Raw genomic sequence first — 27,707 nt, 5'->3', positions numbered from 1 at the left:
AAATGCTCTAATTGAGCTGTTAGAATGTCAGAAACAAGCTTTCTGAGCTGAGAACTGCATTTTGTGACAAAGTGAATCAGTGGATGATGAGAATGTCACTTTTGACAAAGAACACTGATCATTACTAAAATGCTCTAATTGAGCTGTTAGAATGTCAGAAACAAGCTTTCTGAGCTGAAAACTGCATTTTGTGACAAAAAGCATCAGTGGATGATGAGAATGTCAGTTTTGACAAAGAACACTGTTCATTACTAAAATGCTCTAATTGAGCTCTTAGAATGTCAGAAACAAGCTTTCTGAGCTGAGAACTGCATTTTGTGACAAAGTGAATCAGTGGATGATGAGAATGTCAGTATTGACAAAGAACACTGTTCATTACTAAAATGCTCCAATTGAGCTCTTAGAATGTCAGAAACAAGCTTTCTGAGCTGAAAACTGCATTTTTTTGACAAAGTGCATCAGTGGATGATGAGAATGTCAGTATTGACAAAGAACACTGTTCATTACTAAAATGCTCCAATTGAGCTGTTAGAATGTCAGAAACAAGCTTTCTGAGCTGAAAACTGCATTTTTTTGACAAAGTGCATCAGTGGATGATGAGAATGTCAGTTTTGACAAAGAACACTGTTCATTAATAAAATGCTCTAATTGAGCTGTTAGAATGTCAGAAACAAGCTTTCTGAGCTGAGAACTGCATTTTTTGACAAAAAGCATCAGTGGATGATGAGAATGTCAGTTTTGACAAAGAACACTGATCATCACTAAAATGCTCCAATTGAGCTGTTAGAATGTCAGAAACAAGCTTTCTGAGCTGAGAACTGCATTTTGTGACATAGTTCATCAGTGGATGATGAGAATGTCAGTTTTGACAAAGAACACTGTTCATTACTGAAATGCTCCAATTGAGCTGTTAGAATGTCAGAAACAAGCTTTCTGAGCTGAGAACTGCATTTTGTGACATAGTTCATCAGTGGATGATGAGAATGTCAGTTTTGACAAAGAACACTGTTCATTACTGAAATGCTCCAATTGAGCTGTAAGAATGTCAGAAACAAGCTTTCTGAGCTGAGAACTGCATTTTGTGACAAAGTGCATCAGTGGATGATGAGAATGTCAGTTTTGACAAAGAACACTGTTCATTACTAAAATGCTCTAATTGAGCTGTTAGAATGTCAGAAACAAGCTTTCTGAGCTGAGAACTGCATTTTGTGACAAAGTGAATCAGTGGATGATGAGAATGTCACTTTTGACAAAGAACACTGATCATTACTAAAATGCTCTAATTGAGCTGTTAGAATGTCAGAAACAAGCTTTCTGAGCTGAAAACTGCATTTTGTGACAAAAAGCATCAGTGGATGATGAGAATATCATTTTTGACAAAAAACACTGATCGTTACTAAAATGGTCCAATTGAGCTGTTAGAATGTCAGAAACAAGCTTTCTGAGCTGAGAACTGCATTTTGTGACATAGTTCATCAGTGGATGATGAGAATGTCAGTTTTGACAAAGAACACTGTTCATTACTGAAATGCTCCAATTGAGCTGTTAGAATGTCAGAAACAAGCTTTCTGAGCTGAGAAATGCATTTTGTGACAAAGTGAATCAGTGGATGATGAGAATGTCACTTTTGACAAAGAACACTGATCATCATTAAAATGCTCCAATTGAGCTGTTAGAATGTCAGAAACAAGCTTTCTGATCTGAAAACTGCATTTTGTGACAAAAAGCATCAGTGGATGATGAGAATGTCAGTTTTGACAAAGAACACTGTTCATTACTAAAATGCTCTAATTGAGCTGTTAGAATGTCAGAAACAAGCTTTCTGAGCTGAGAACTGCATTTTGTGACAAAGTGAATCAGTGGATGATGAGAATGTCAGTATTGACAAAGAACACTGTTCATTACTAAAATGCTCCAATTGAGCTCTTAGAATGTCAGAAACAAGCTTTCTGAGCTGAAAACTGCATTTTTTTGACAAAGTGCATCAGTGGATGATGAGAATGTCAGTATTGACAAAGAACACTGTTCATTACTAAAATGCTCCAATTGAGCTCTTAGAATGTCAGAAACAAGCTTTCTGAGCTGAAAACTGCATTTTTTTGACAAAGTGCATCAGTGGATGATGAGAATGTCAGTTTTGACAAAGAACACTGTTCATTACTAAAATGCTCTAATTGAGCTGTTAGAATGTCAGAAACAAGCTTTCTGAGCTGAGAACTGCATTTTGTGACAAAGTGCATCAGTGGATGATGAGAATGTCAGTTTTGACAAAGAACACTGTTCATTAGTAAAATGCTCTAATTGAGCTGTTAGAATGTCAGAAACAAGCTTTCTGAGGTGAGAACTGCATTTTGTGACAAAGTGAATCAGTGGATGATGAGAATGTCAGTATTGACAAAGAACACTGTTCATTACTAAAATGCTCCAATTGAGCTCTTAGAATGTCAGAAACAAGCTTTCTGAGCTGAAAACTGCATTTTTTTGACAAAGTGCATCAGTGGATGATGAGAATGTCAGTTTTGACAAAGAACACTGTTCATTACTAAAATGCTCTAATTGAGCTGTTAGAATGTCAGAAACAAGCTTTCTGAGCTGAGAACTGCATTTTGTGACAAAGTGAATCAGTGGATGATGAGAATGTCACTTTTGACAAAGAACACTGATCATTACTAAAATGCTCTAATTGAGCTGTTAGAATGTCAGAAACAAGCTTTCTGAGCATAAAACTGCATTTTGTGACAAAGTGCATCAGTGGATGATGAGAATGTCAGTTTTGACAAAGAACACTGATCATTACTAAAATGCTCTAATTGAGCTGTTAGAATGTCAGAAACAAGCTTTCTGAGCTGAGAACTGCATTTTGTGACACAGTGAATCAGTGGATGATGAGAATGTCACTTTTGACAAAGAACACTGATCATTACTAAAATGCTCCAATTGAGCTGTTAGAATGTCAGAAACAAGCTTTCTGAGCTGAAAACTGCATTTTTTTGACAAAGTGCATCAGTGGATGATGAGAATGTCAGTTTTGACAAAGAACACTGTTCATTAATAAAATGCTCTAATTGAGCTGTTAGAATGTCAGAAACAAGCTTTCTGAGCTGAGAACTGCATTTTGTGACAAAGTGAATCAGTGGATGATGAGAATGTCACTTTTGACAAAGAACACTGATCATTACTAAAATGCTCTAATTGAGCTGTTAGAATGTCAGAAACAAGCTTTCTGAGCTGAAAACTGCATTTTGTGACAAAAAGCATCAGTGGATGATGAGAATGTCAGTTTTGACAAAGAACAGTGATCATTACTAAAATGCTCCAATTGAGCTGTTAGAATGTCAGAAACAAGCTTTCTGAGCTGAGAACTGCATTTTGTGACATAGTTCATCAGTGGATGATGAGAATGTCAGTTTTGACAAAGAACACTGTTCATTACTGAAATGCTCCAATTGAGCTGTTAGAATGTCAGAAACAAGCTTTCTGAGCTGAGAACTGCATTTTGTGACAAAGTGCATCAGTGGATGATGAGAATGTCAGTTTTGACAAAGAACACTGTTCATTACTGAAATGCTCCAATTGAGCTGTAAGAATGTCAGAAACAAGCTTTCTGAGATGAGAACTGCATTTTGTGACAAAGTGCATCAGTGGATGATGAGAATGTCAGTTTTGACAAAGAACACTGTTCATTACTAAAATGCTCTAATTGAGCTGTTAGAATGTCAGAAACAAGCTTTCTGAGCTGAGAACTGCATTTTGTGACAAAGTGAATCAGTGGATGATGAGAATGTCACTTTTGACAAAGAACACTGTTCATTACTAAAATGCTCTAATTGAGCTGTTAGAATGTCAGAAACAAGCTTTCTGAGCTGAAAACTGCATTTTGTGACAAAGTGAATCAGTGGATGATGAGAATGTCAGTTTTGACAAAGAACACTGATCATTACTAAAATGCTCTAATTGAGCTGTTAGAATGTCAGAAACAAGCTTTCTGAGCTGAGAACTGCATTTTGTGACAAAGTGAATCAGTGGATGATGAGAATGTCACTTATGACAAAGAACACTGATCATTACTAAAATGCTCCAATTGAGCTGTTAGAATGTCAGAAACAAGCTTTCTGAGCTGAAAACTGCATTTTTTTGACAAAGTGCATCAGTGGATGATGAGAATGTCAGTTTTGACAAAGAACACTGATCATTACTAAAATGCTCCAATTGAGCTGTTAGAATGTCAGAAACAAGCTTTCTGAGCTGAGAACTGCATTTTGTGACATAGTTCATCAGTGGATGACGAGAATGTCAGTTTTGACAAAGAACACTGTTCATTACTGAAATGCTCCAATTGAGCTGTTAGAATGTCAGAAACAAGCTTTCTGAGCTGAGAACTGCATTTTGTGACATAGTTCATCAGTGGATGACGAGAATGTCAGTTTTGACAAAGAACACTGTTCATTACTGAAATGCTCCAATTGAGCTGTAAGAATGTCAGAAACAAGCTTTCTGAGCTGAGAACTGCATTTTGTGACAAAGTGAATCAGTGGATGATGAGAATGTCACTTTTGACAAAGAACACTGATCATTACTAAAATGCTCTAATTGAGCTGTTAGAATGTCAGAAACAAGCTTTCTGAGCTGAAAACTGCATTTTGTGACAAAAAGCATCAGTGGATGATGAGAATATCATTTTTGACAAAGAACACTGATCATTACTAAAATGGTCCAATTGAGCTGTTAGAATGTCAGAAACAAGCTTTCTGAGCTGAGAACTGCATTTTGTGACATAGTTCATCAGTGGATGATGAGAATGTCAGTTTTGACAAAGAACACTGTTCATTACTGAAATGATCCAATTGAGCTGTTAGAATGTCAGAAACAAGCTTTCTGAGCTGAGAAATGCATTTTGTGACAAAGTGAATCAGTGGATGATGAGAATGTCACTTTTGACAAAGAACACTGATCATCATTAAAATGCTCCAATTGAGCTGTTAGAATGTCAGAAACAAAGCTTTCTGATCTGAAAACTGCATTTTGTGACAAAAAGCATCAGTGGATGATGAGAATGTCAGTTTTGACAAAGAACACTGATCATTAATAAAATGCTCCAATTAAGCTGTTAGAATGTCAGAAACAAGCTTTCTGAGCTGAGAACTGCATTTTGTGACATAGTTCATCAGTGGATGATGAGAATGTCAGTTTTGACAAAGAACACTGTTCATTACTGAAATGCTCCAATTGAGCTGTTAGAATGTCAGAAACAATCTTTCTGAGCTGAGAAATGCATTTTGTGACAAAGTGAATCAGTGGATGATGAGAATGTCAGTTTTGACAAAGAACACTGATAATCACTAAAATGCTCCAATTGAGCTGTTAGAATGTCAGAAACAAGCTTTCTGAGCTGAGAACTGCATTTTGTGACAAAGTGAATCAGTGGATGATGAGAATGTCAGTATTGACAAAGAACACTGATCATTACTAAAATGCTCCAATTGAGCTGTTAGAATGTCAGAAACAAGCTTTCTGAGCTGAAAACTGCATTTTTTTGACAAAGTGCATCAGTGGATGATGAGAATGTCAGTTTTGACAAAGAACACTGTTCATTACTAAAATGCTCTAATTGAGCTCTTAGAATGTCAGAAACAAGCTTTCTGAGCTGAGAACTGCATTTTGTGACAAAGTGAATCAGTGGATGATGAGAATGTCACTTTTGACAAAGAACACTGATCATTACTAAAATGCTCTAATTGAGCTGTTAGAATGTCAGAAACAAGCTTTCTGAGCTGAAAACTGCATTTTGTGACAAAAAGCATCAGTGGATGATGAGAATGTCAGTTTTGACAAAGAACACTGATCATTACTAAAATGCTCCAATTGAGCTGTTAGAATGTCAGAAACAAGCTTTCTGAGCTGAGAACTGCATTTTGTGACAAAGTGAATCAGTGGATGATGAGAATGTCAGTATTGACAAAGAACACTGATCATTACTAAAATGCTCCAATTGAGCTGTTAGAATGTCAGAAACAAGCTTTCTGAGCTGAAAACTGCATTTTTTTGACAAAGTGCATCAGTGGATGATGAGAATGTCAGTTTTGACAAAGAACACTGTTCATTACTAAAATGCTCTAATTGAGCTCTTAGAATGTCAGAAACAAGCTTTCTGAGCTGAGAACTGCATTTTGTGACAAAGTTCATCAGTGGATGATGAGAATGTCAGTTTTGACAAAGAACACTGTTCATTACTGAAATGCTCCAATTGAGCTGTTAGAATGTCAGAAACAAGCTTTCTGAGCTGAGAACTGCATTTTGTGACATAGTTCATCAGTGGATGACGAGAATGTCAGTTTTGACAAAGAACACTGTTCATTACTGAAATGCTCCAATTGAGCTGTAAGAATGTCAGAAACAAGCTTTCTGAGCTGAGAACTGCATTTTGTGACAAAGTGCATCAGTGGATGATGAGAATGTCAGTTTTGACAAAGAACACTGTTCATTACTAAAATGCTCTAATTGAGCTGTTAGAATGTCAGAAACAAGCTTTCTGAGCTGAGAACTGCATTTTGTGACAAAGTGAATCAGTGGATGATGAGAATGTCACTTTTGACAAAGAACACTGATCATTACTAAAATGCTCTAATTGAGCTGTTAGAATGTCAGAAACAAGCTTTCTGAGCTGAAAACTGCATTTTGTGACAAAAAGCATCAGTGGATGATGAGAATATCATTTTTGACAAAGAACACTGATCATTACTAAAATGGTCCAATTGAGCTGTTAGAATGTCAGAAACAAGCTTTCTGAGCTGAGAACTGCATTTTGTGACAAAGTGAATCAGTGGATGATGAGAATGTCACTTATGACAAAGAACACTGATCATTACTAAAATGCTCCAATTGAGCTGTTAGAATGTCAGAAACAAGCTTTCTGAGCTGAAAACTGCATTTTTTTGACAAAGTGCATCAGTGGATGATGAGAATGTCAGTTTTGACAAAGAACACTGATCATTACTAAAATGCTCCAATTGAGCTGTTAGAATGTCAGAAACAAGCTTTCTGAGCTGAGAACTGCATTTTGTGACATAGTTCATCAGTGGATGACGAGAATGTCAGTTTTGACAAAGAACACTGTTCATTACTGAAATGCTCCAATTGAGCTGTAACAATGTCAGAAACAAGCTTTCTGAGCTGAGAACTGCATTTTGTGACAAAGTGCATCAGTGGATGATGAGAATGTCAGTTTTGACAAAGAACACTGTTCATTACTAAAATGCTCTAATTGAGCTGTTAGAATGTCAGAAACAAGCTTTCTGAGCTGAGAACTGCATTTTGTGACAAAGTGAATCAGTGGATGATGAGAATGTCACTTTTGACAAAGAACACTGATCATTACTAAAATGCTCTAATTGAGCTGTTAGAATGTCAGAAACAAGCTTTCTGAGCTGAAAACTGCATTTTGTGACAAAAAGCATCAGTGGATGATGAGAATGTCAGTTTTGACAAAGAACACTGTTCATTACTAAAATGCTCTAATTGAGCTGTTAGAATGTCAGAAACAAGCTTTCTGAGCTGAGAACTGCATTTTGTGACAAAGTGAATCAGTGGATGATGAGAATGTCAGTATTGACAAAGAACACTGTTCATTACTAAAATGCTCCAATTGAGCTCTTAGAATGTCAGAAACAAGCTTTCTGAGCTGAAAACTGCATTTTTTTGACAAAGTGCATCAGTGGATGATGAGAATGTCAGTATTGACAAAGAACACTGTTCATTACTAAAATGCTCCAATTGAGCTGTTAGAATGTCAGAAACAAGCTTTCTGAGCTGAAAACTGCATTTTTTTGACAAAGTGCATCAGTGGATGATGAGAATGTCAGTTTTGACAAAGAACACTGTTCATTAATAAAATGCTCTAATTGAAATGTTAGAATGTCAGAAACAAGCTTTCTGAGCTGAGAACTGCATTTTGTGACAAAGTGAGTCAGTGGATGATGAGAATGTCACTTTTGACAAAGAACACTGATCATTACTAAAATGCTCTAATTGAGCTGTTAGAATGTCAGAAACAAGCTTTCTGAGCTGAAAACTGCATTTTTTGACAAAAAGCATCAGTGGATGATGAGAATGTCAGTTTTGACAAAGAACACTGATCATCACTAAAATGCTCCAATTGAGCTGTTAGAATGTCAGAAACAAGCTTTCTGAGCTGAGAACTGCATTTTGTGACATAGTTCATCAGTGGATGATGAGAATGTCAGTTTTGACAAAGAACACTGTTCATTACTGAAATGCTCCAATTGAGCTGTTAGAATGTCAGAAACAAGCTTTCTGAGCTGAGAACTGCATTTTGTGACATAGTTCATCAGTGGATGATGAGAATGTCAGTTTTGACAAAGAACACTGTTCATTACTGAAATGCTCCAATTGAGCTGTAAGAATGTCAGAAACAAGCTTTCTTAGCTGAGAACTGCATTTTGTGACAAAGTGCATCAGTGGATGATGAGAATGTCAGTTTTGACAAAGAACACTGTTCATTACTAAAATGCTCTAATTGAGCTGTTAGAATGTCAGAAACAAGCTTTCTGAGCTGAGAACTGCATTTTGTGACAAAGTGAATCAGTGGATGATGAGAATGTCACTTTTGACAAAGAACACTGATCATTACTAAAATGCTCTAATTGAGCTGTTAGAATGTCAGAAACAAGCTTTCTGAGCTGAAAACTGCATTTTGTGACAAAAAGCATCAGTGGATGATGAGAATATCATTTTTGACAAAGAACACTGATCATTACTAAAATGGTCCAATTGAGCTGTTAGAATGTCAGAAACAAGCTTTCTGAGCTGAGAACTGCATTTTTTGACAAAGTGCATCAGTGGATGATGAGAATGTCAGTTTTGACAAAGAACACTGTTCATTACTGAAATGCTCCAATTGAGCTGTTAGAATGTCAGAAACAAGCTTTCTGAGCTGAGAAATGCATTTTGTGACAAAGTGAATCAGTGGATGATGAGAATGTCACTTTTGACAAAGAACACTGATCATCATTAAAATGCTCCAATTGAGCTGTTAGAATGTCAGAAACAAGCTTTCTGATCTGAAAACTGCATTTTGTGACAAAAAGCATCAGTGGATGATGAGAATGTCAGTTTTGACAAAGAACACTGATCATTAATAAAATGCTCCAATTAAGCTGTTAGAATGTCAGAAACAAGCTTTCTGAGCTGAGAACTGCATTTTGTGACATAGTTCATCAGTGGATGATGAGAATGTCACTTTGACAAAGAACACTGTTCATTACTGAAATGCTCCAATTCAGCTGTTAGAATGTCAGAAACAATCTTTCTGAGCTGAGAAATGCATTTTGTGACAAAGTGAATCAGTGGATGATGAGAATGTCAGTTTTGACAAAGAACACTGATAATCACTAAAATGCTCCAATTGAGCTGTTAGAATGTCAGAAACAAGCTTTCTGAGCTGAGAACTGCATTTTGTGACAAAGTGAATCAGTGGATGATGAGAATGTCAGTATTGACAAAGAACACTGATCATTACTAAAATGCTCCAATTGAGCTGTTAGAATGTCAGAAACAAGCTTTCTGAGCTGAAAACTGCATTTTTTTGACAAAGTGCATCAGTGGATGATGAGAATGTCAGTTTTGACAAAGAACACTGTTCATTACTAAAATGCTCTAATTGAGCTCTTAGAATGTCAGAAACAAGCTTTCTGAGCTGAGAACTGCATTTTGTGACAAAGTGAATCAGTGGATGATGAGAATGTCAGTTTTGACAAAGAACACTGATCATTACTAAAATGCTCCAATTGAGCTGTTAGAATGTCAGAAACAAGCTTTCTGAGCTGAAAACTGCATTTTTTTGACAAAGTGAATCAGTGGATGATGAGAATGTCACTTTTGACAAAGAACACTGATCATTACTAAAATGCTCCAATTGAGCTGTTAGAATGTCAGAAACAAGCTTTCTGAGCTGAAAACTGCATTTTTTTGACAAAGTGCATCAGTGGATGATGAGAATGTCAGTTTTGACAAAGAACACTGTTCATTAATAAAATGCTCTAATTGAGCTGTTAGAATGTCAGAAACAAGCTTTCTGAGCTGAGAACTGCATTTTGTGACAAAGTGAATCAGTGGATGATGAGAATGTCACTTTTGACAAAGAACACTGATCATTACTAAAATGCTCTAATTGAGCTGTTAGAATGTCAGAAACAAGCTTTCTGAGCTGAAAACTGCATTTTGTGACAAAAAACATCAGTGGATGATGAGAATGTCAGTTTTGACAAAGAACAGTGATCATTACTAAAATGCTCCAATTGAGCTGTTAGAATGTCAGAAACAAGCTTTCTGAGCTGAGAACTGCATTTTGTGACATAGTTCATCAGTGGATGATGAGAATGTCAGTTTTGACAAAGAACACTGATCATTACTGAAATGCTCCAATTGAGCTGTTAGAATGTCAGAAACAAGCTTTCTGAGCTGAGAACTGCATTTTGTGACAAAGTGCATCAGTGGATGATGAGAATGTCAGTTTTGACAAAGAACACTGTTCATTACTGAAATGCTCCAATTGAGCTGTAAGAATGTCAGAAACAAGCTTTCTGAGATGAGAACTGCATTTTGTGACAAAGTGCATCAGTGGATGATGAGAATGTCAGTTTTGACAAAGAACACTGTTCATTACTAAAATGCTCTAATTGAGCTGTTAGAATGTCAGAAACAAGCTTTCTGAGCTGAGAACTGCATTTTGTGACAAAGTGAATCAGTGGATGATGAGAATGTCACTTTTGACAAAGAACACTGATCATTACTAAAATGCTCTAATTGAGCTGTTAGAATGTCAGAAACAAGCTTTCTGAGCTGAAAACTGCATTTTGTGACAAAAAGCATCAGTGGATGATGAGAATATCATTTTTGACAAAGAACACTGATCATTACTAAAATGGTCCAATTGAGCTGTTAGAATGTCAGAAACAAGCTTTCTGAGCTGAGAACTGCATTTTGTGACAAAGTGAATCAGTGGATGATGAGAATGTCACTTATGACAAAGAACACTGATCATTACTAAAATGCTCCAATTGAGCTGTTAGAATGTCAGAAACAAGCTTTCTGAGCTGAAAACTGCATTTTTTTGACAAAGTGCATCAGTGGATGATGAGAATGTCAGTTTTGACAAAGAACACTGATCATTACTAAAATGCTCCAATTGAGCTGTTAGAATGTCAGAAACAAGCTTTCTGAGCTGAGAACTGCATTTTGTGACATAGTTCATCAGTGGATGACGAGAATGTCAGTTTTGACAAAGAACACTGTTCATTACTGAAATGCTCCAATTGAGCTGTAAGAATGTCAGAAACAAGCTTTCTGAGCTGAGAACTGCATTTTGTGACAAAGTGCATCAGTGGATGATGAGAATGTCAGTTTTGACAAAGAACACTGTTCATTACTAAAATGCTCTAATTGAGCTGTTAGAATGTCAGAAACAAGCTTTCTGAGCTGAGAACTGCATTTTGTGACAAAGTGAATCAGTGGATGATGAGAATGTCACTTTTGACAAAGAACACTGATCATTACTAAAATGCTCTAATTGAGCTGTTAGAATGTCAGAAACAAGCTTTCTGAGCTGAAAACTGCATTTTGTGACAAAAAGCATCAGTGGATGATGAGAATGTCAGTTTTGACAAAGAACACTGTTCATTACTAAAATGCTCTAATTGAGCTCTTAGAATGTCAGAAACAAGCTTTCTGAGCTGAGAACTGCATTTTGTGACAAAGTGAATCAGTGGATGATGAGAATGTCAGTATTGACAAAGAACACTGTTCATTACTAAAATGCTCCAATTGAGCTCTTAGAATGTCAGAAACAAGCTTTCTGAGCTGAAAACTGCATTTTTTTGACAAAGTGCATCAGTGGATGATGAGAATGTCAGTATTGACAAAGAACACTGTTCATTACTAAAATGCTCCAATTGAGCTGTTAGAATGTCAGAAACAAGCTTTCTGAGCTGAAAACTGCATTTTTTTGACAAAGTGCATCAGTGGATGATGAGAATGTCAGTTTTGACAAAGAACACTGTTCATTAATAAAATGCTCTAATTGAAATGTTAGAATGTCAGAAACAAGCTTTCTGAGCTGAGAACTGCATTTTGTGACAAAGTGAGTCAGTGGATGATGAGAATGTCACTTTTGACAAAGAACACTGATCATTACTAAAATGCTCTAATTGAGCTGTTAGAATGTCAGAAACAAGCTTTCTGAGCTGAAAACTGCATTTTTTGACAAAAAGCATCAGTGGATGATGAGAATGTCAGTTTTGACAAAGAACACTGATCATCACTAAAATGCTCCAATTGAGCTGTTAGAATGTCAGAAACAAGCTTTCTGAGCTGAGAACTGCATTTTGTGACATAGTTCATCAGTGGATGATGAGAATGTCAGTTTTGACAAAGAACACTGTTCATTACTGAAATGCTCCAATTGAGCTGTTAGAATGTCAGAAACAAGCTTTCTGAGCTGAGAACTGCATTTTGTGACATAGTTCATCAGTGGATGATGAGAATGTCAGTTTTGACAAAGAACACTGTTCATTACTGAAATGCTCCAATTGAGCTGTAAGAATGTCAGAAACAAGCTTTCTGAGCTGAGAACTGCATTTTGTGACAAAGTGCATCAGTGGATGATGAGAATGTCAGTTTTGACAAAGAACACTGTTCATTACTAAAATGCTCTAATTGAGCTGTTAGAATGTCAGAAACAAGCTTTCTGAGCTGAGAACTGCATTTTGTGACATAGTTCATCAGTGGATGATGAGAATGTCACTTTTGACAAAGAACACTGATCATTACTGAAATGCTCCAATTCAGCTGTTAGAATGTCAGAAACAATCTTTCTGAGCTGAGAAATGCATTTTGTGACAAAGTGAATCAGTGGATGATGAGAATGTCAGTTTTGACAAAGAACACTGATAATCACTAAAATGCTCCAATTGAGCTGTTAGAATGTCAGAAACAAGCTTTCTGAGCTGAGAACTGCATTTTGTGACAAAGTGAATCAGTGGATGATGAGAATGTCAGTATTGACAAAGAACACTGATCATTACTAAAATGCTCCAATTGAGCTGTTAGAATGTCAGAAACAAGCTTTCTGAGCTGAGAAATGCATTTTGTGACAAAGTGAATCAGTGGATGATGAGAATGTCACTTTTGACAAAGAACACTGATCATCATTAAAATGCTCCAATTGAGCTGTTAGAATGTCAGAAACAAGCTTTCTGATCTGAAAACTGCATTTTGTGACAAAAAGCATCAGTGGATGATGAGAATGTCAGTTTTGACAAAGAACACTGATCATTAATAAAATGCTCCAATTAAGCTGTTAGAATGTCAGAAACAAGCTTTCTGAGCTGAGAACTGCATTTTGTGACATAGTTCATCAGTGGATGATGAGAATGTCAGTTTTGACAAAGAACACTGTTCATTACTGAAATGCTCCAATTCAGCTGTTAGAATGTCAGAAACAATCTTTCTGAGCTGAGAAATGCATTTTGTGACAAAGTGAATCAGTGGATGATGAGAATGTCAGTTTTGACAAAGAACACTGATAATCACTAAAATGCTCCAATTGAGCTGTTAGAATGTCAGAAACAAGCTTTCTGAGCTGAGAACTGCATTTTGTGACAAAGTGAATCAGTGGATGATGAGAATGTCAGTATTGACAAAGAACACTGATCATTACTAAAATGCTCCAATTGAGCTGTTAGAATGTCAGAAACAAGCTTTCTGAGCTGAAAACTGCATTTTTTTGACAAAGTGCATCAGTGGATGATGAGAATGTCAGTTTTGACAAAGAACACTGTTCATTAATAAAATGCTCTAATTGAAATGTTAGAATGTCAGAAACAAGCTTTCTGAGCTGAGAACTGCATTTTGTGACAAAGTGAGTCAGTGGATGATGAGAATGTCACTTTTGACAAAGAACACTGATCATTACTAAAATGCTCTAATTGAGCTGTTAGAATGTCAGAAACAAGCTTTCTGAGCTGAAAACTGCATTTTTTGACAAAAAGCATCAGTGGATGATGAGAATGTCAGTTTTGACAAAGAACACTGATCATCACTAAAATGCTCCAATTGAGCTGTTAGAATGTCAGAAACAAGCTTTCTGAGCTGAGAACTGCATTTTGTGACATAGTTCATCAGTGGATGATGAGAATGTCAGTTTTGACAAAGAACACTGTTCATTACTGAAATGCTCCAATTGAGCTGTTAGAATGTCAGAAACAAGCTTTCTGAGCTGAGAACTGCATTTTGTGACATAGTTCATCAGTGGATGATGAGAATGTCAGTTTTGACAAAGAACACTGTTCATTACTGAAATGCTCCAATTCAGCTGTTAGAATGTCAGAAACAAGCTTTCTGAGCTGAAAACTGCATTTTTTTGACAAAGTGCATCAGTGGATGATGAGAATGTCAGTTTTGACAAAGAACACTGTTCATTACTAAAATGCTCTAATTGAGCTCTTAGAATGTCAGAAACAAGCTTTCTGAGCTGAGAACTGCATTTTGTGACAAAGTGAATCAGTGGATGATGAGAATGTCAGTTTTGACAAAGAACACTGATCATTACTAAAATGCTCCAATTGAGCTGTTAGAATGTCAGAAACAAGCTTTCTGAGCTGAAAACTGCATTTTTTTGACAAAGTGAATCAGTGGATGATGAGAATGTCACTTTTGACAAAGAACACTGATCATTACTAAAATGCTCCAATTGAGCTGTTAGAATGTCAGAAACAAGCTTTCTGAGCTGAAAACTGCATTTTGTGACAAAGTGAATCAGTGGATGATGAGAATGTCACTTTTGACAAAGAACACTGATCATTACTAAAATGCTCTAATTGAGCTGTTAGAATGTCAGAAACAAGCTTTCTGAGCTGAAAACTGCATTTTGTGACAAAAAACATCAGTGGATGATGAGAATGTCAGTTTTGACAAAGAACAGTGATCATTACTAAAATGCTCCAATTGAGCTGTTAGAATGTCAGAAACAAGCTTTCTGAGCTGAGAACTGCATTTTGTGACATAGTTCATCAGTGGATGATGAGAATGTCAGTTTTGACAAAGAACACTGTTCATTACTGAAATGCTCCAATTGAGCTGTTAGAATGTCAGAAACAAGCTTTCTGAGCTGAGAACTGCATTTTGTGACAAAGTGCATCAGTGGATGATGAGAATGTCAGTTTTGACAAAGAACACTGTTCATTACTGAAATGCTCCAATTGAGCTGTAAGAATGTCAGAAACAAGCTTTCTGAGATGAGAACTGCATTTTGTGACAAAGTGCATCAGTGGATGATGAGAATGTCAGTTTTGACAAAGAACACTGTTCATTACTAAAATGCTCTAATTGAGCTGTTAGAATGTCAGAAACAAGCTTTCTGAGCTGAGAACTGCATTTTGTGACAAAGTGAATCAGTGGATGATGAGAATGTCACTTTTGACAAAGAACACTGTTCATTACTAAAATGCTCTAATTGAGCTGTTAGAATGTCAGAAACAAGCTTTCTGAGCTGAAAACTGCATTTTGTGACAAAGTGAATCAGTGGATGATGAGAATGTCAGTTTTGACAAAGAACACTGATCATTACTAAAATGCTCTAATTGAGCTGTTAGAATGTCAGAAACAAGCTTTCTGAGCTGAGAACTGCATTTTGTGACAAAGTGAATCAGTGGATGATGAGAATGTCACTTATGACAAAGAACACTGATCATTACTAAAATGCTCCAATTGAGCTGTTAGAATGTCAGAAACAAGCTTTCTGAGCTGAAAACTGCATTTTTTTGACAAAGTGCATCAGTGGATGATGAGAATGTCAGTTTTGACAAAGAACACTGATCATTACTAAAATGCTCCAATTGAGCTGTTAGAATGTCAGAAACAAGCTTTCTGAGCTGAGAACTGCATTTTGTGACATAGTTCATCAGTGGATGACGAGAATGTCAGTTTTGACAAAGAACACTGTTCATTACTGAAATGCTCCAATTGAGCTGTAAGAATGTCAGAAACAAGCTTTCTGAGCTGAGAACTGCATTTTGTGACAAAGTGCATCAGTGGATGATGAGAATGTCAGTTTTGACAAAGAACACTGTTCATTACTAAAATGCTCTAATTGAGCTGTTAGAATGTCAGAAACAAGCTTTCTGAGCTGAGAACTGCATTTTGTGACAAAGTGAATCAGTGGATGATGAGAATGTCACTTTTGACAAAGAACACTGATCATTACTAAAATGCTCTAATTGAGCTGTTAGAATGTCAGAAACAAGCTTTCTGAGCTGAAAACTGCATTTTGTGACAAAAAGCATCAGTGGATGATGAGAATGTCAGTTTTGACAAAGAACACTGTTCATTACTAAAATGCTCTAATTGAGCTCTTAGAATGTCAGAAACAAGCTTTCTGAGCTGAGAACTGCATTTTGTGACAAAGTGAATCAGTGGATGATGAGAATGTCAGTATTGACAAAGAACACTGTTCATTACTAAAATGCTCCAATTGAGCTCTTAGAATGTCAGAAACAAGCTTTCTGAGCTGAAAACTGCATTTTTTTGACAAAGTGCATCAGTGGATGATGAGAATGTCAGTATTGACAAAGAACACTGTTCATTACTAAAATGCTCCAATTGAGCTGTTAGAATGTCAGAAACAAGCTTTCTGAGCTGAAAACTGCATTTTTTTGACAAAGTGCATCAGTGGATGATGAGAATGTCAGTTTTGACAAAGAACACTGTTCATTAATAAAATGCTCTAATTGAAATGTTAGAATGTCAGAAACAAGCTTTCTGAGCTGAGAACTGCATTTTGTGACAAAGTGAGTCAGTGGATGATGAGAATGTCACTTTTGACAAAGAACACTGATCATTACTAAAATGCTCTAATTGAGCTGTTAGAATGTCAGAAACAAGCTTTCTGAGCTGAAAACTGCATTTTTTGACAAAAAGCATCAGTGGATGATGAGAATGTCAGTTTTGACAAAGAACACTGATCATCACTAAAATGCTCCAATTGAGCTGTTAGAATGTCAGAAACAAGCTTTCTGAGCTGAGAACTGCATTTTGTGACATAGTTCATCAGTGGATGATGAGAATGTCAGTTTTGACAAAGAACACTGTTCATTACTGAAATGCTCCAATTGAGCTGTTAGAATGTCAGAAACAAGCTTTCTGAGCTGAGAACTGCATTTTGTGACATAGTTCATCAGTGGATGATGAGAATGTCAGTTTTGACAAAGAACACTGTTCATTACTGAAATGCTCCAATTGAGCTGTAAGAATGTCAGAAACAAGCTTTCTGAGCTGAGAACTGCATTTTGTGACAAAGTGCATCAGTGGATGATGAGAATGTCAGTTTTGACAAAGAACACTGTTCATTACTAAAATGCTCTAATTGAGCTGTTAGAATGTCAGAAACGTCTCGGGTTACTTGCTGTAACCCTGTTCCCTGAAAAAGCGGGAACGAGATGCTGCGTTTCAAACGCTATGGGAGAACGTCTTTGTTCGACCGGTTGTGAAGCACGTGTGTCAAACACGCCAAAAATTATTTTGGCTTTAAATAACCTCGGCAGGTAATTTGGTTAATTACACCAACACCTGCAGGTTATAAATACGCGTGGCGCGAACGCGTCTTCAGGTTCCAATTTTGTCTGAAAGGACGTCCGGCACGCCTACAGTGCGGCATTGAGGCGCAGCATCTCGTTCCCGCTTTTTCAGGGAACAGGGTTACAGCAAGTAACCCGAGACGTTCCCTATCAAAAGCTACACTTGATGCTGCGTTTCAAACGCTATGGGAACGAGAATACCAACGCCGCCGCACTGGAAGTGTCTGGACCCCCCAAGGTGTGGTATGTGTGCACAAGCCAAGAGAAGGCATCAGACGTGACTCTGGGATGTAGACTCCAGGACTTGTGAGCCTGGAGTAGCGTGGACATCCAGACTATAAAATCTGACAAATGTGTGCGGAGAGGACCAGCCCGCCGCATCACACACTTGCTGCAAGGGGACACCTCTTGCTAAGGCCATAGATGATGAAACCCCCCTTGTTGAATGGGCTCTGATACCCAGAGGTGAAGTTTGGCCTCGCGCCTCATAGGCCAGAGCAATAGCATCCCTTACCCAATGTGACATTGTTTGCCTGGTGGCAGCCGCCCCTTTGTTGCGGCTCCCATAACATATGAAAAGCTGCTCCGATTTACGCCACTGGCTAGTGCGGTGGATATAATTCTGAAGAGCACGTACTGGACACAGTAAGTGTAATCGTTCCTGCTCCGACGTCGTGAACGGCGGAGGACAGAAGGCCTCAAGAACAACCGGATGCACGGTGGAGAACGGAACTTTAGGCAGATAACTCGGGTGAGGATGCAGAATAGCTTTGACCATCCCAGGGGCAAATATTAAGCAGGACGGTGAGGTCGAGAGCGCCTGCAAATCTCCAATTCTCTTAAGAGAGGTGATTGCCATTAGAAAAACCATCTTAAAGGTCAGAAGCCTAATAGGTGCTGACTCCATAGGTTCAAAAGGGGCGCTAACCAGACCCTCGAGCACTATTGCTAAGTCCCATGATGGAACAGTCCGTCTAGAAGGAGGCATTAGCCGCCTCGCTCCACGAATAAAGCGGGCGACTAAAGGGTGTTTTCCCACAGAAACCCCATCAATCGGGGCATGGCAAGCCGAAATAGCGGCCACATAAACCCTGAGAGTACCGGGGCTTGTCCCTGCGGACAGTTTCTCTTGCAGAAACTCCAGCACTGAAACAATCTGGCAGTGAATTGGGTCTGTATGGTGTACCATGCACCATCTTTCAAAAACGCTCCATCTAAGGGCGTAGCTCCTTCTAGTGGAGGGAGCCCTAGCACTTAAAATAGTCTCTATTACATCAGGCGGAAGCCCTGAACCTCTCAGCTGGTGCCCTTCAGGGGCCAGACATGGAGGTTCCACAGCTCGGGATGGGGATGAAACACCGTCCCTTGTGCCTGAGACAAAAGATCTCTCCTGACTGGGATCGCCCATGGCGTGTCGTCGAGGAGGGATATTAGGTCCGAAAACCAAATTCTGGTTGGCCAACGGGGAGCTATCAATAAGAGGCGACACCCCTGTTGACGGACCTTCGCTAGGACTCCCGGGAGCAGAGCTATCGGAGGATATGCGTAAAGACGCAGTCTGGGCCACGTGTGGGCCATCGCGTCCAGACCCAGGGGAGCTGGATGACTCAGAGAGAAGAAGAGGGGACATTGTGCTGTCTCCTGTGTAGCAAAGAGGTCCACCTCTGCTTCGTAAAATCTTTCCCAGATTTGTCTCACCATCTCGGGGTGGAGTTTCCATTCCCCGTTCGTCACAGCTTGTCTGGACAGAAAGTCTGCTCCCACATTCATATGCCCCGGGATGTGAATCGCTCTGAGGGACAGGAATTTGCCCTCTGCCCAGGGCAGGATCTGCTGGGCCAATTTGTTCAGGTGGCGCGACCGCAGCCCACCCTGGTGATTTATGTACGAGACTACTGAAGTGTTGTCCACCCGCACTAGGACATGGTAGCCTCGTAACTGCCGGAGGAAGTATTTCAGGGCCAGAAACACAGCCATCATTTCTAGGCAATTTATGTGCCAATCGAGAAGATGACCTCTCCAGATCCCTTGGGCTGGGCGGCCATCTAAAACCGCACCCCAACCCATGAGGGAAGCGTCTGTCGTTAACATCCTGCGACGACAACACGGACCGAGAGTGGGACCTAGAGTCAGAAACCGAGGTCTGAACCACATAGAAAGGGTGCGAAGCCCCTGGCGCGTCACCCTTATTTGCCTCTGGGGGTTGGCCCTTGGATGAAACCCCCTGGCTCTGAGCCACAACTGAAACGGTCTCATATGCAGGAGGCCCAGAGGTATTACTGTGGAAGCCGCCGCCATGAGACCTAGAACTCTTTGAAAGTGATGATTTGTCACTCTCTGGCCTAACCTGATGCTCCTCAGGGTGTTCTGAATGGATTCGACACGTGCAGGTGACAGTTGTGCCTGCATTGCAATCGAGTCCCATATAACCCCCAGATACGTTGTATTCTGTGTAGGGGAAAGAACGCTCTTCTTGACGTTGAGTCTTAACCCGAGAGTCTCGAGATGAACTAGGACGACATCCCGATGTCGAAGCGCTAGCTCCCGAGACTGAGCTAAAATCAGCCAGTCGTCTATGTAATTCAAAATGCGGATGCCCTGGAGTCGCAGAGGAGCCAGAGCTGCATCCATGCACTTTGTGTATGTGCGGGGTGACAAGGCTAGGCCGAATGGAAGAACCCGATACTGGTAAGCTTCGCCCCCGAAAGCGAACCTCAGGAATTTCCTGTGTTGTGGCAAGATCTCTATGTGAAAGTATGCGTCTTTGAGATCGATCGTCACGAACCAGTCGTGACACTGAATTTGAGACACAATCATCTTGATTGTCAACATCTTGAACTTGTGTGTCTTTAGGTAGCGGTTCATTCCGCGAAGATCTAGAATTGGACGCAACCCCCCATCCTTCTTGGGAACTAGAAAATACCGGCTGTAATAGCCTGACATTCTGTCTGATAGGGGAACACGTTCTATGGCCCCTTTGTCCAGCAGAGCTTGTAACTCTTGTGTCAACAGATGTGCTCGCTCCGGTTGGACGGAAGTGGAGACCACTCCGTTGAAACGCGGAGGACGATATGCAAATTGAATTCTGTAGCCTTTGGCAATAGTTCTTTCCACCCATGGAGAGATACCTGGCAGTAGTTTCCACGCTGCCAGCTTCTCTGAAAGGGGTATAAGTGTTGACACTTCCTCTAATTGGGGGGATGCCAGACGCTCGGCGTCCTGAATCATGGCAGGAGACGACCGAACATCTAGCATTTTTGAGACCGCCAATCCCCGAAACGCCGGTGGCGGCGGAGATTGCACAGCGGCCCTGTGAGGGTGCCGAAGAGGAGCCTCTAATTTCTCTTGGAATTGTAAGCACCCCTCCCTGGGGGGGCACACCCCCACAGTCCCGAGCACACTCATCTCAGGGTCTCTTCTTCTTCGAGGAGATGGACTGCCTCAAGTCCGGCCTCCCCGAGGTGGCCTGAGGGGCACGGTGGGCCGCTCCCCTCCCTTTGAGGGGGGGCGCGATTCGCCACACTCTGCCTGACGACCTCACGTCTCAGGTAGACCGGACCCACCCGAGACTGTGTGCCTGGCCGGGACTGGGGAACTGGTCCAGAGTGGGTGGCCGACACTCCAGACGCTTGAGCACGACGGGGGAGATACCTCACGAAAGCCTCCTCGTGTTTTCTCGCCTCCCTGAACCTGGTGACTACGGTATTAACCGCATCACCAAACAGTCCAGAAGGCGAGATCGGGGCATCAAGGAGGAACGCACGGTCCCGGTCCCTGATGCCCGTGAGGTTCAACCACAGGTGTCTCTCCGTGGTTACCAACGCAGCCATAGACCGGCCGATGGCACGGGCCGTCTGCTTGGTCGCACGGAGAGACAAATCTGTGGCCCGGCGTAGTTCTGAGAACGCCGTTTCATCGATCACCCCGTCCGTGCTCACGTCATGCAGCAGGTCAGCCTGATATGCCTGCAGAACCGCCATGGTGTGCAGGGCAGCACCAGCCTGACCGGCTGCCTGAAAAGCCTTCCCCACCAGCGCAGATGTAACCCTGCAAGGCTTGGTAGGGAGAGAAGGCTTTTTCAAGGATGATGATGTCCCAGTGGAGAGATAACTTGCCAGTGTCTCTTCCACACGGGGCACCATCGTGTACCCTCGTGGTCTCGCGCCGACAATAGTCGAATAAATCGACGTTGACGGCACGAAAACACGGGAGGAATGAGGTCTCTGCCATGACCGAGAAATCTCGGCGTGGAGATCCTCAAAAAATGGGAGAGCCCGACTTTTGGGCTCCTCCCCTTGGCCACCCGACAGATATCTGTCGTCTAATTTTGAGTGTCTGGGGATATCTTGTTCCTGCGGCCAGTCGAGCTTTAGACGGTCGACTGCATTTGTCACCGCCCCGAGCAGCTCATCTAACGCTTTTGCGTCACGAGAGGAGCGCCCCGAGGCGGCGCTCTCCAAGCCCGCAGAAACAAGAGATGCCTCGTCCTCAGCCCGATCCGAAGAAGTGCTGAGGCACGCTTCGGAAGCGGACGCGAGGACGTTGCGACTCGGCGAGTGCACGGGAGAAACGGCTTCCGTCTCCCGTGCCTCTGCTAGATTGAACCGCGAACCCCAGCTCGGGGGAGAGACGGCTCGATCGCTCTTAAAGAATGAGCGCCGAGCACGGAGAACCTTAATGTCGAACACATCACAGAGTTCGCACAGTCCCTCCAGTCCCATGGTGGCATGATCAACCCCCAAACACTCAAAACAGAATTCATGTCTATCCAGTTCGTCAAGCTGTCTCTGACACGGAGGCACACATCTCCGTTCTGGAGTAGACATGATTCTTTATTTTTATTCTTAACTTAAGAAAACTTTGCTTTCGCTTTGCTTTCACTTCAGTTTCTCTTAGGCCTGTGACACACTGGATGCGTGGCGTGAGCGTCTCAGAAGCGTGGCGTGTCCGTTTTTAAATCGGCTCCCATGTTAACAGGTTAGAGCTTGCACACTGCCTGCGTGAGACGCGCGTCTCAGGCGCGGCTCGAGCCGCGCGGAAAACGCGTGCATGCTAGGAATAGAACCGACGCCTATTTTTCACGCGACACGCAAGCGTGTTGGAAGCGTTTCCAGGCAAAATAGAATAGGAAAAGATGTTTATATGTCATTTTGTACACGAATACATATTAATAAATGCCATTTTGATGTTTGAAGATCAAGGTTGATATAAATTCAGATAAAAATTTAATTTAAAAAAATATATATATAATAATAATTATCGATTTTCAAATATTTCACCTCTCAAACAAAGTCTATTTTGCCGTCAATAATGTTGACGGTGTCCTTTATCAGTAGGCTTTATACTGCTTAACATGAAGTATAGTCTTCCACAACGCTCTCCCCATATGTGAGCAAGGATGATCCAAATCACGTGACTTGACACTTTCAAGTAGGCTACACTTCGATTTTCAACGATGGACGACGGCAGGTTAATTGAAGAGGTGGAGAAACACAGACAACTGTACGATCCACAGGATCCTTGCTATAAAGATCCACGAAAGAAGGAGAAGGCATGGGACTCTGTTTCTACAGCTATTGGTCAAAATGGTAGGTTTACTATATTGCCTATAGACAACTTAGCGATAGCCTACATGAGGTCCAATCGAAGTTTGGGTGTACATAAAAAGTCTATAACCTCCTAATCTTTTCAGGTCGGTTATCTATCCCTCCATTATTATGTTTCAACCAGCACACAGTTTACTTCATGTCTCCAGCTTGCACTTGCCTTTTATAAATTTAGAAATCCATTCAGAACATAATTTATTACATAATTGACCTACAATTCTTTTTAATATATATTTTAACGTCCATTTGTTAATTATTTGTCAGTATTACATTGTCCTAACAATATATTTAGCATTTGAAAATTAAGTTTGCAGTGATGTGTTTATCTGCCACATACTGTACCACAGAAAAACCTTTCAAAACAAGTCACCAAACAGACTACAAAACAGAGCTTTTTTTAATGTAGGCCTATTGACTGTGATAATATAAATGAAATAAGTCATTTTGTAGAGATTAACATGTCAGTCTTTATTTAAGATCATGATTATAATTATGAACATAAAAAGTATATTATTTTTTGTCATTAATTGAGATACCACACTGAACATTTCAAATTACAAACAAACATTACAAACTATATACAGGAATAGAAAATAAAGTTGTTAAATTATTTACAATGAATGAATGATGTGATGTGATCACATGCTCCCTTCTAGAGAATTGAAGAAAGCGCTGAATTTCTCACGCACTCCATAGGCATCCTTGGTGCCCCTGTTTCCTCCCATGTTCCTTACATTAGGCAACATGTTTCCTGTATGCTCGGCTTCATCCTGCCATCTCCGGTTTTGCGCTGGGTTGATGAGAAAGTTGTGCAGGATGCACGAAGCCATAACGACACTGTCCGCAAAGTGTGGTGCCATCTGCAGCCTTGAAAGCAGCACTCTCCATCTCGCACTGAGGATGCCGAAGGCACACTCAACGACCATTCTTGCTGAGGACAAGCGGTAGTTGAAATTTTCTCGCCATCTTGGGAGACGTTGACCCGGGAAAGGCCTCATGAGGTAAGTTTTTAACGGAAATGCCGCATCTCCAAAAATGACATAGGGCATGGGACCATGCACACCTGAACCTGGTAGTGGGCTGTCTTCAGGCACATTCAATGTTTTGGCCTCCATGCCCCTGCCAAGCCGCGAAGAGCCGTACACCCCCCCGTCACTGGCCCGGCCAAAGTCTCCTACCTGGATGTAAGTGAATCGGTAATCTGCATCCACAAGTGCCAGAAGAACAATGGAGAAAGTTTTCTTATAATTAAAAAACAGACTTCCGGAATTGGGAGGTGCTTTAATGGAGATGTGCTTCCCATCGATTGCACCCAAGCAGTTTGGGAATTTCCACTTCTCCCAAAATTTTGAAGCAATGGTTTTCCACTGGTCCTCAGTTGGTGGAGGAATGTGTGTTGACATCATCCGGTTTTCAATGGCACTGCATGTCATGTGCACAGATGAGCACACAGTAATTGCCCCCAAACGATACTGATAGGCCAGGCTAGCAAAGCTTTCTCCTGCTGCAAGGTATCTGTGTCAAAAAGAAAAATATGTCATTGTCAATATGAGTGTTTACAATATAGTAGTTAAAATATTACAACAAAGTGATAGTAGCATTGATGAAATTATATTTTCTCCTCATAGGTGATGATTGCAAAAAAAGGTGGAAGGTGCTGAGAGATGCTTTTGTAAAACATAAAAAACAAAAGCATCCTCCCAGTGGCTCTGCAGGTGGGACAGTCAAGGAATGGAAATATGCAGTTGAAATGTCATTTCTACTTCCTCATTTAAATCCAAGAAGGTTAGTATGTACTTTAATTTCCATGTTTAGGTTATAGATATATGCAATTAAATTGTTTACATTATACACAAAGGTTGTTTACTAATTGTATAAAGTTAAGTGTTACTTAATTATCACAAGGACCACTGTTACTCTATTTTAGCTCAAGATGTTCACTGGATCCAATACAACAACTGGAAGACACACAGGACCCCATTGATTTGAGTGCAATAGAGGAGGATGTGGAGCGCACAGCAACTCCAACATCACAGAGGTGTAACACCCCAACCCCACCATCTGGGCCAAACGCATCAACATCTCACTCCCGAGCTAGTCCCACTCCAGTCCACCCCCGCATTCAAGCAATTCTGTCAGAGACTAGACAAAGCATCCAATCTCAAACAAGACCTGCACGTGAAAGGAGAAGACAGGGAGTAAGTGAAGCTGAGCAACAGCTACTGGACATCATCTCCATTCCGACTTCAAATGTCCCCCCTCATGTCCCTACTGGGAAAGAGGAGATGTACTATTTTGCTTTAAGTTTGGTGCCTAGGTTAAATAGGCTATCACGTGAGGCGCAGACCCAAGCCCAAACTCATTTTTTGACATTTCTCACTGAACTGGAGGACAGACAGCTGGCACAGATGAACACCCCAGGCCCTATAAGAGGAAGCCACTCTTCCGCCTCCACTGCATTTCACCCTTATATCCCCACACTCCAACCCCGGTCACAATATCATCCTGTTTCTCCCCAAGATGACCCTCCCATGACATATTCAGAGAATCTGTCTGACCCTTTACCCCACAGCTACCATAATTTTTAAATAAGGTCATTAAATGTAAATAGTTTAGTTTTGAAAATTAACATTATGTAGAATAATGTATCTGTTTTAGTGTAAAGAATAGTGTTCTGTTATTTAAACATTTATAATGTTCAATTGTTTAATTAAAAAAAGTCTTCTTGTTGAATAGTCTTTTGTTCTTTTATTATAAAGAGAATAAAAAGCTTACCTGAGTGTAACGGCAAGCCTCTGCTTGGGCTCGATAGGATCACGAAAATTGGTTGTCTGCCTCGTCAGGTCCGGTCCGACAATAGACAGAATCTCCTCCATTTGTTCCGCTGACATCCGAAAGTAATTCAGATGTTTTTCTGAATCAAGTTGCAACTCTGCAACGAGGTGATAATAAGCTCCAAAAGTTTTTCTTCTTTGATTCAGGGGGTGAACCCACCATCGTCTGTTTCTCCTCCTTCGAATTCTTAACAGAAGAAGGGCCGCAATGGCTTTTCTTCTGTCAACCACTCGTACTGTAAAAAAACAAATAGTATTGGAAATTTTATGTAATTTATCTGATAACATGTCACAATCTGGTGTCCGGTAAATACCACATTCAGGGGTTTTCAGAGACACCAAATCTTTTGAGGTTTAACTCTGACATTTATATAGCCTAGTGATCAAATTTAGCACTTTTGAAATGTATCATATTTTCATATTTATGTAAATAATATGATAATAGATTCTAAGCTAATCATCTTTTATTTGAACTTCTTTTCAAATTGAATTTCACACGTTATGGTGTTTTCTCCACAGGACAGGGCATTGATTTCATACATGTCCACTGTAGAAAACATCAGGACTTAAATCATGGTTATAATGCATTTTTGGAGAAACAACAAGTGAATAGTGAAATAAATTTTACATTAATATTCCTATTAAGTTTGAGATATTATTACTAAATTTGCACATTAATACTCCAATTACACTACTTTTTTTCCATTAAATCTTCCTCCAAGAAAATGCTTATTATATCCAATGAAAAGATCCATTGCATTGAATGGGAATATTAATTTATGTCCATCTTAAACTCATATTGCATAAAGTAAAATCGTGCATCAATTAAATACGTTACATCTTTAATAACATATCTGAGAATCATATCATCTTAATAAGAATTGTGGTTCGTATTAAACCCCAAAATGTATTGGTGACTGAATTATTTTACTTTTTTATGCTCTTAAAAAATGACACACTACAATAACAACGTAGTCTAGTGTGTCATCTGAGTGACGGTCCAACATCAGGTAATAAAGCTACAAAACATTTGGAAATGTTATTTAAATAAACAGACAGCCCACTCACCCATTTTTCGGATTTTGGAAGGTGTAGGTTATGTCAAAAAAGTTGAAACTTGTCGTGAATACAAGACCCTTGTCTGTCGGCGGCCTCCCTCTACGTCACCTATAGCAGCAGCAGCGCGCCAGCGCCGCGTCAGGCACGGTGCTGTGCAAAGACACAGAAAACGCGACGCAGCCGCCACGCAGCTGACACGCAACAGAAACGCCACGCTCACGCCACGCATCCAGTGTGTCACAGGCCTTAGAATGTCAGAAACAAGCTTTCTGAGCAGAGAACTGCATTTTGTGACAAAGTGAATCAGTGGATGATGAGAATGTCAGTTTTGACAAAGAACACTGATCATCACTAAAATGCTCCAATTGAGCTGTTAGAATGTCAGAAACAAGCTTTCTGAGCTGAGAACTGCATTTTGTGACAAAGTGAATCAGTGGATGATGAGAATGTCACTTTTGACAAAGAACACTGTTCATTACTAAAATGCTCTAATTGAGCTGTTAGAATGTCAGAAACAAGCTTTCTGAGCTGAGAACTGCATTTTGTGACAAAGTGAATCAGTG

General features: G+C 40.2%; 1 protein-coding gene across 1 annotated transcript in view; it reads right to left on the bottom strand.

Annotated features, from left to right (window-relative positions):
• Positions 1-20,900, bottom strand: part of LOC306911615 (general transcription factor II-I repeat domain-containing protein 2-like) — a gene marked incomplete at both ends in the record, with an annotated part of 42,638 nt that extends 21,738 nt beyond the window's left edge. The window contains one exon of the mRNA XM_079487079.1: positions 20,609-20,900. Coding sequence (XP_079343205.1) covers positions 20,609-20,900 — 292 coding nt within the window. The remainder of the gene's footprint in view (positions 1-20,608) is intronic.
• Positions 20,901-27,707: the final 6,807 nt, after the last annotated feature.

The sequence above is a fragment of the Barbatula barbatula genome (assembly GCF_947034865.1).
Source record: "Barbatula barbatula genome assembly, chromosome: 22".
Lineage (NCBI taxonomy): Eukaryota > Metazoa > Chordata > Actinopteri > Cypriniformes > Nemacheilidae > Barbatula > Barbatula barbatula.
Note: the sequence above shows the minus strand (reverse complement) of the source record. Positions and strands in the feature narration are given on the sequence as shown.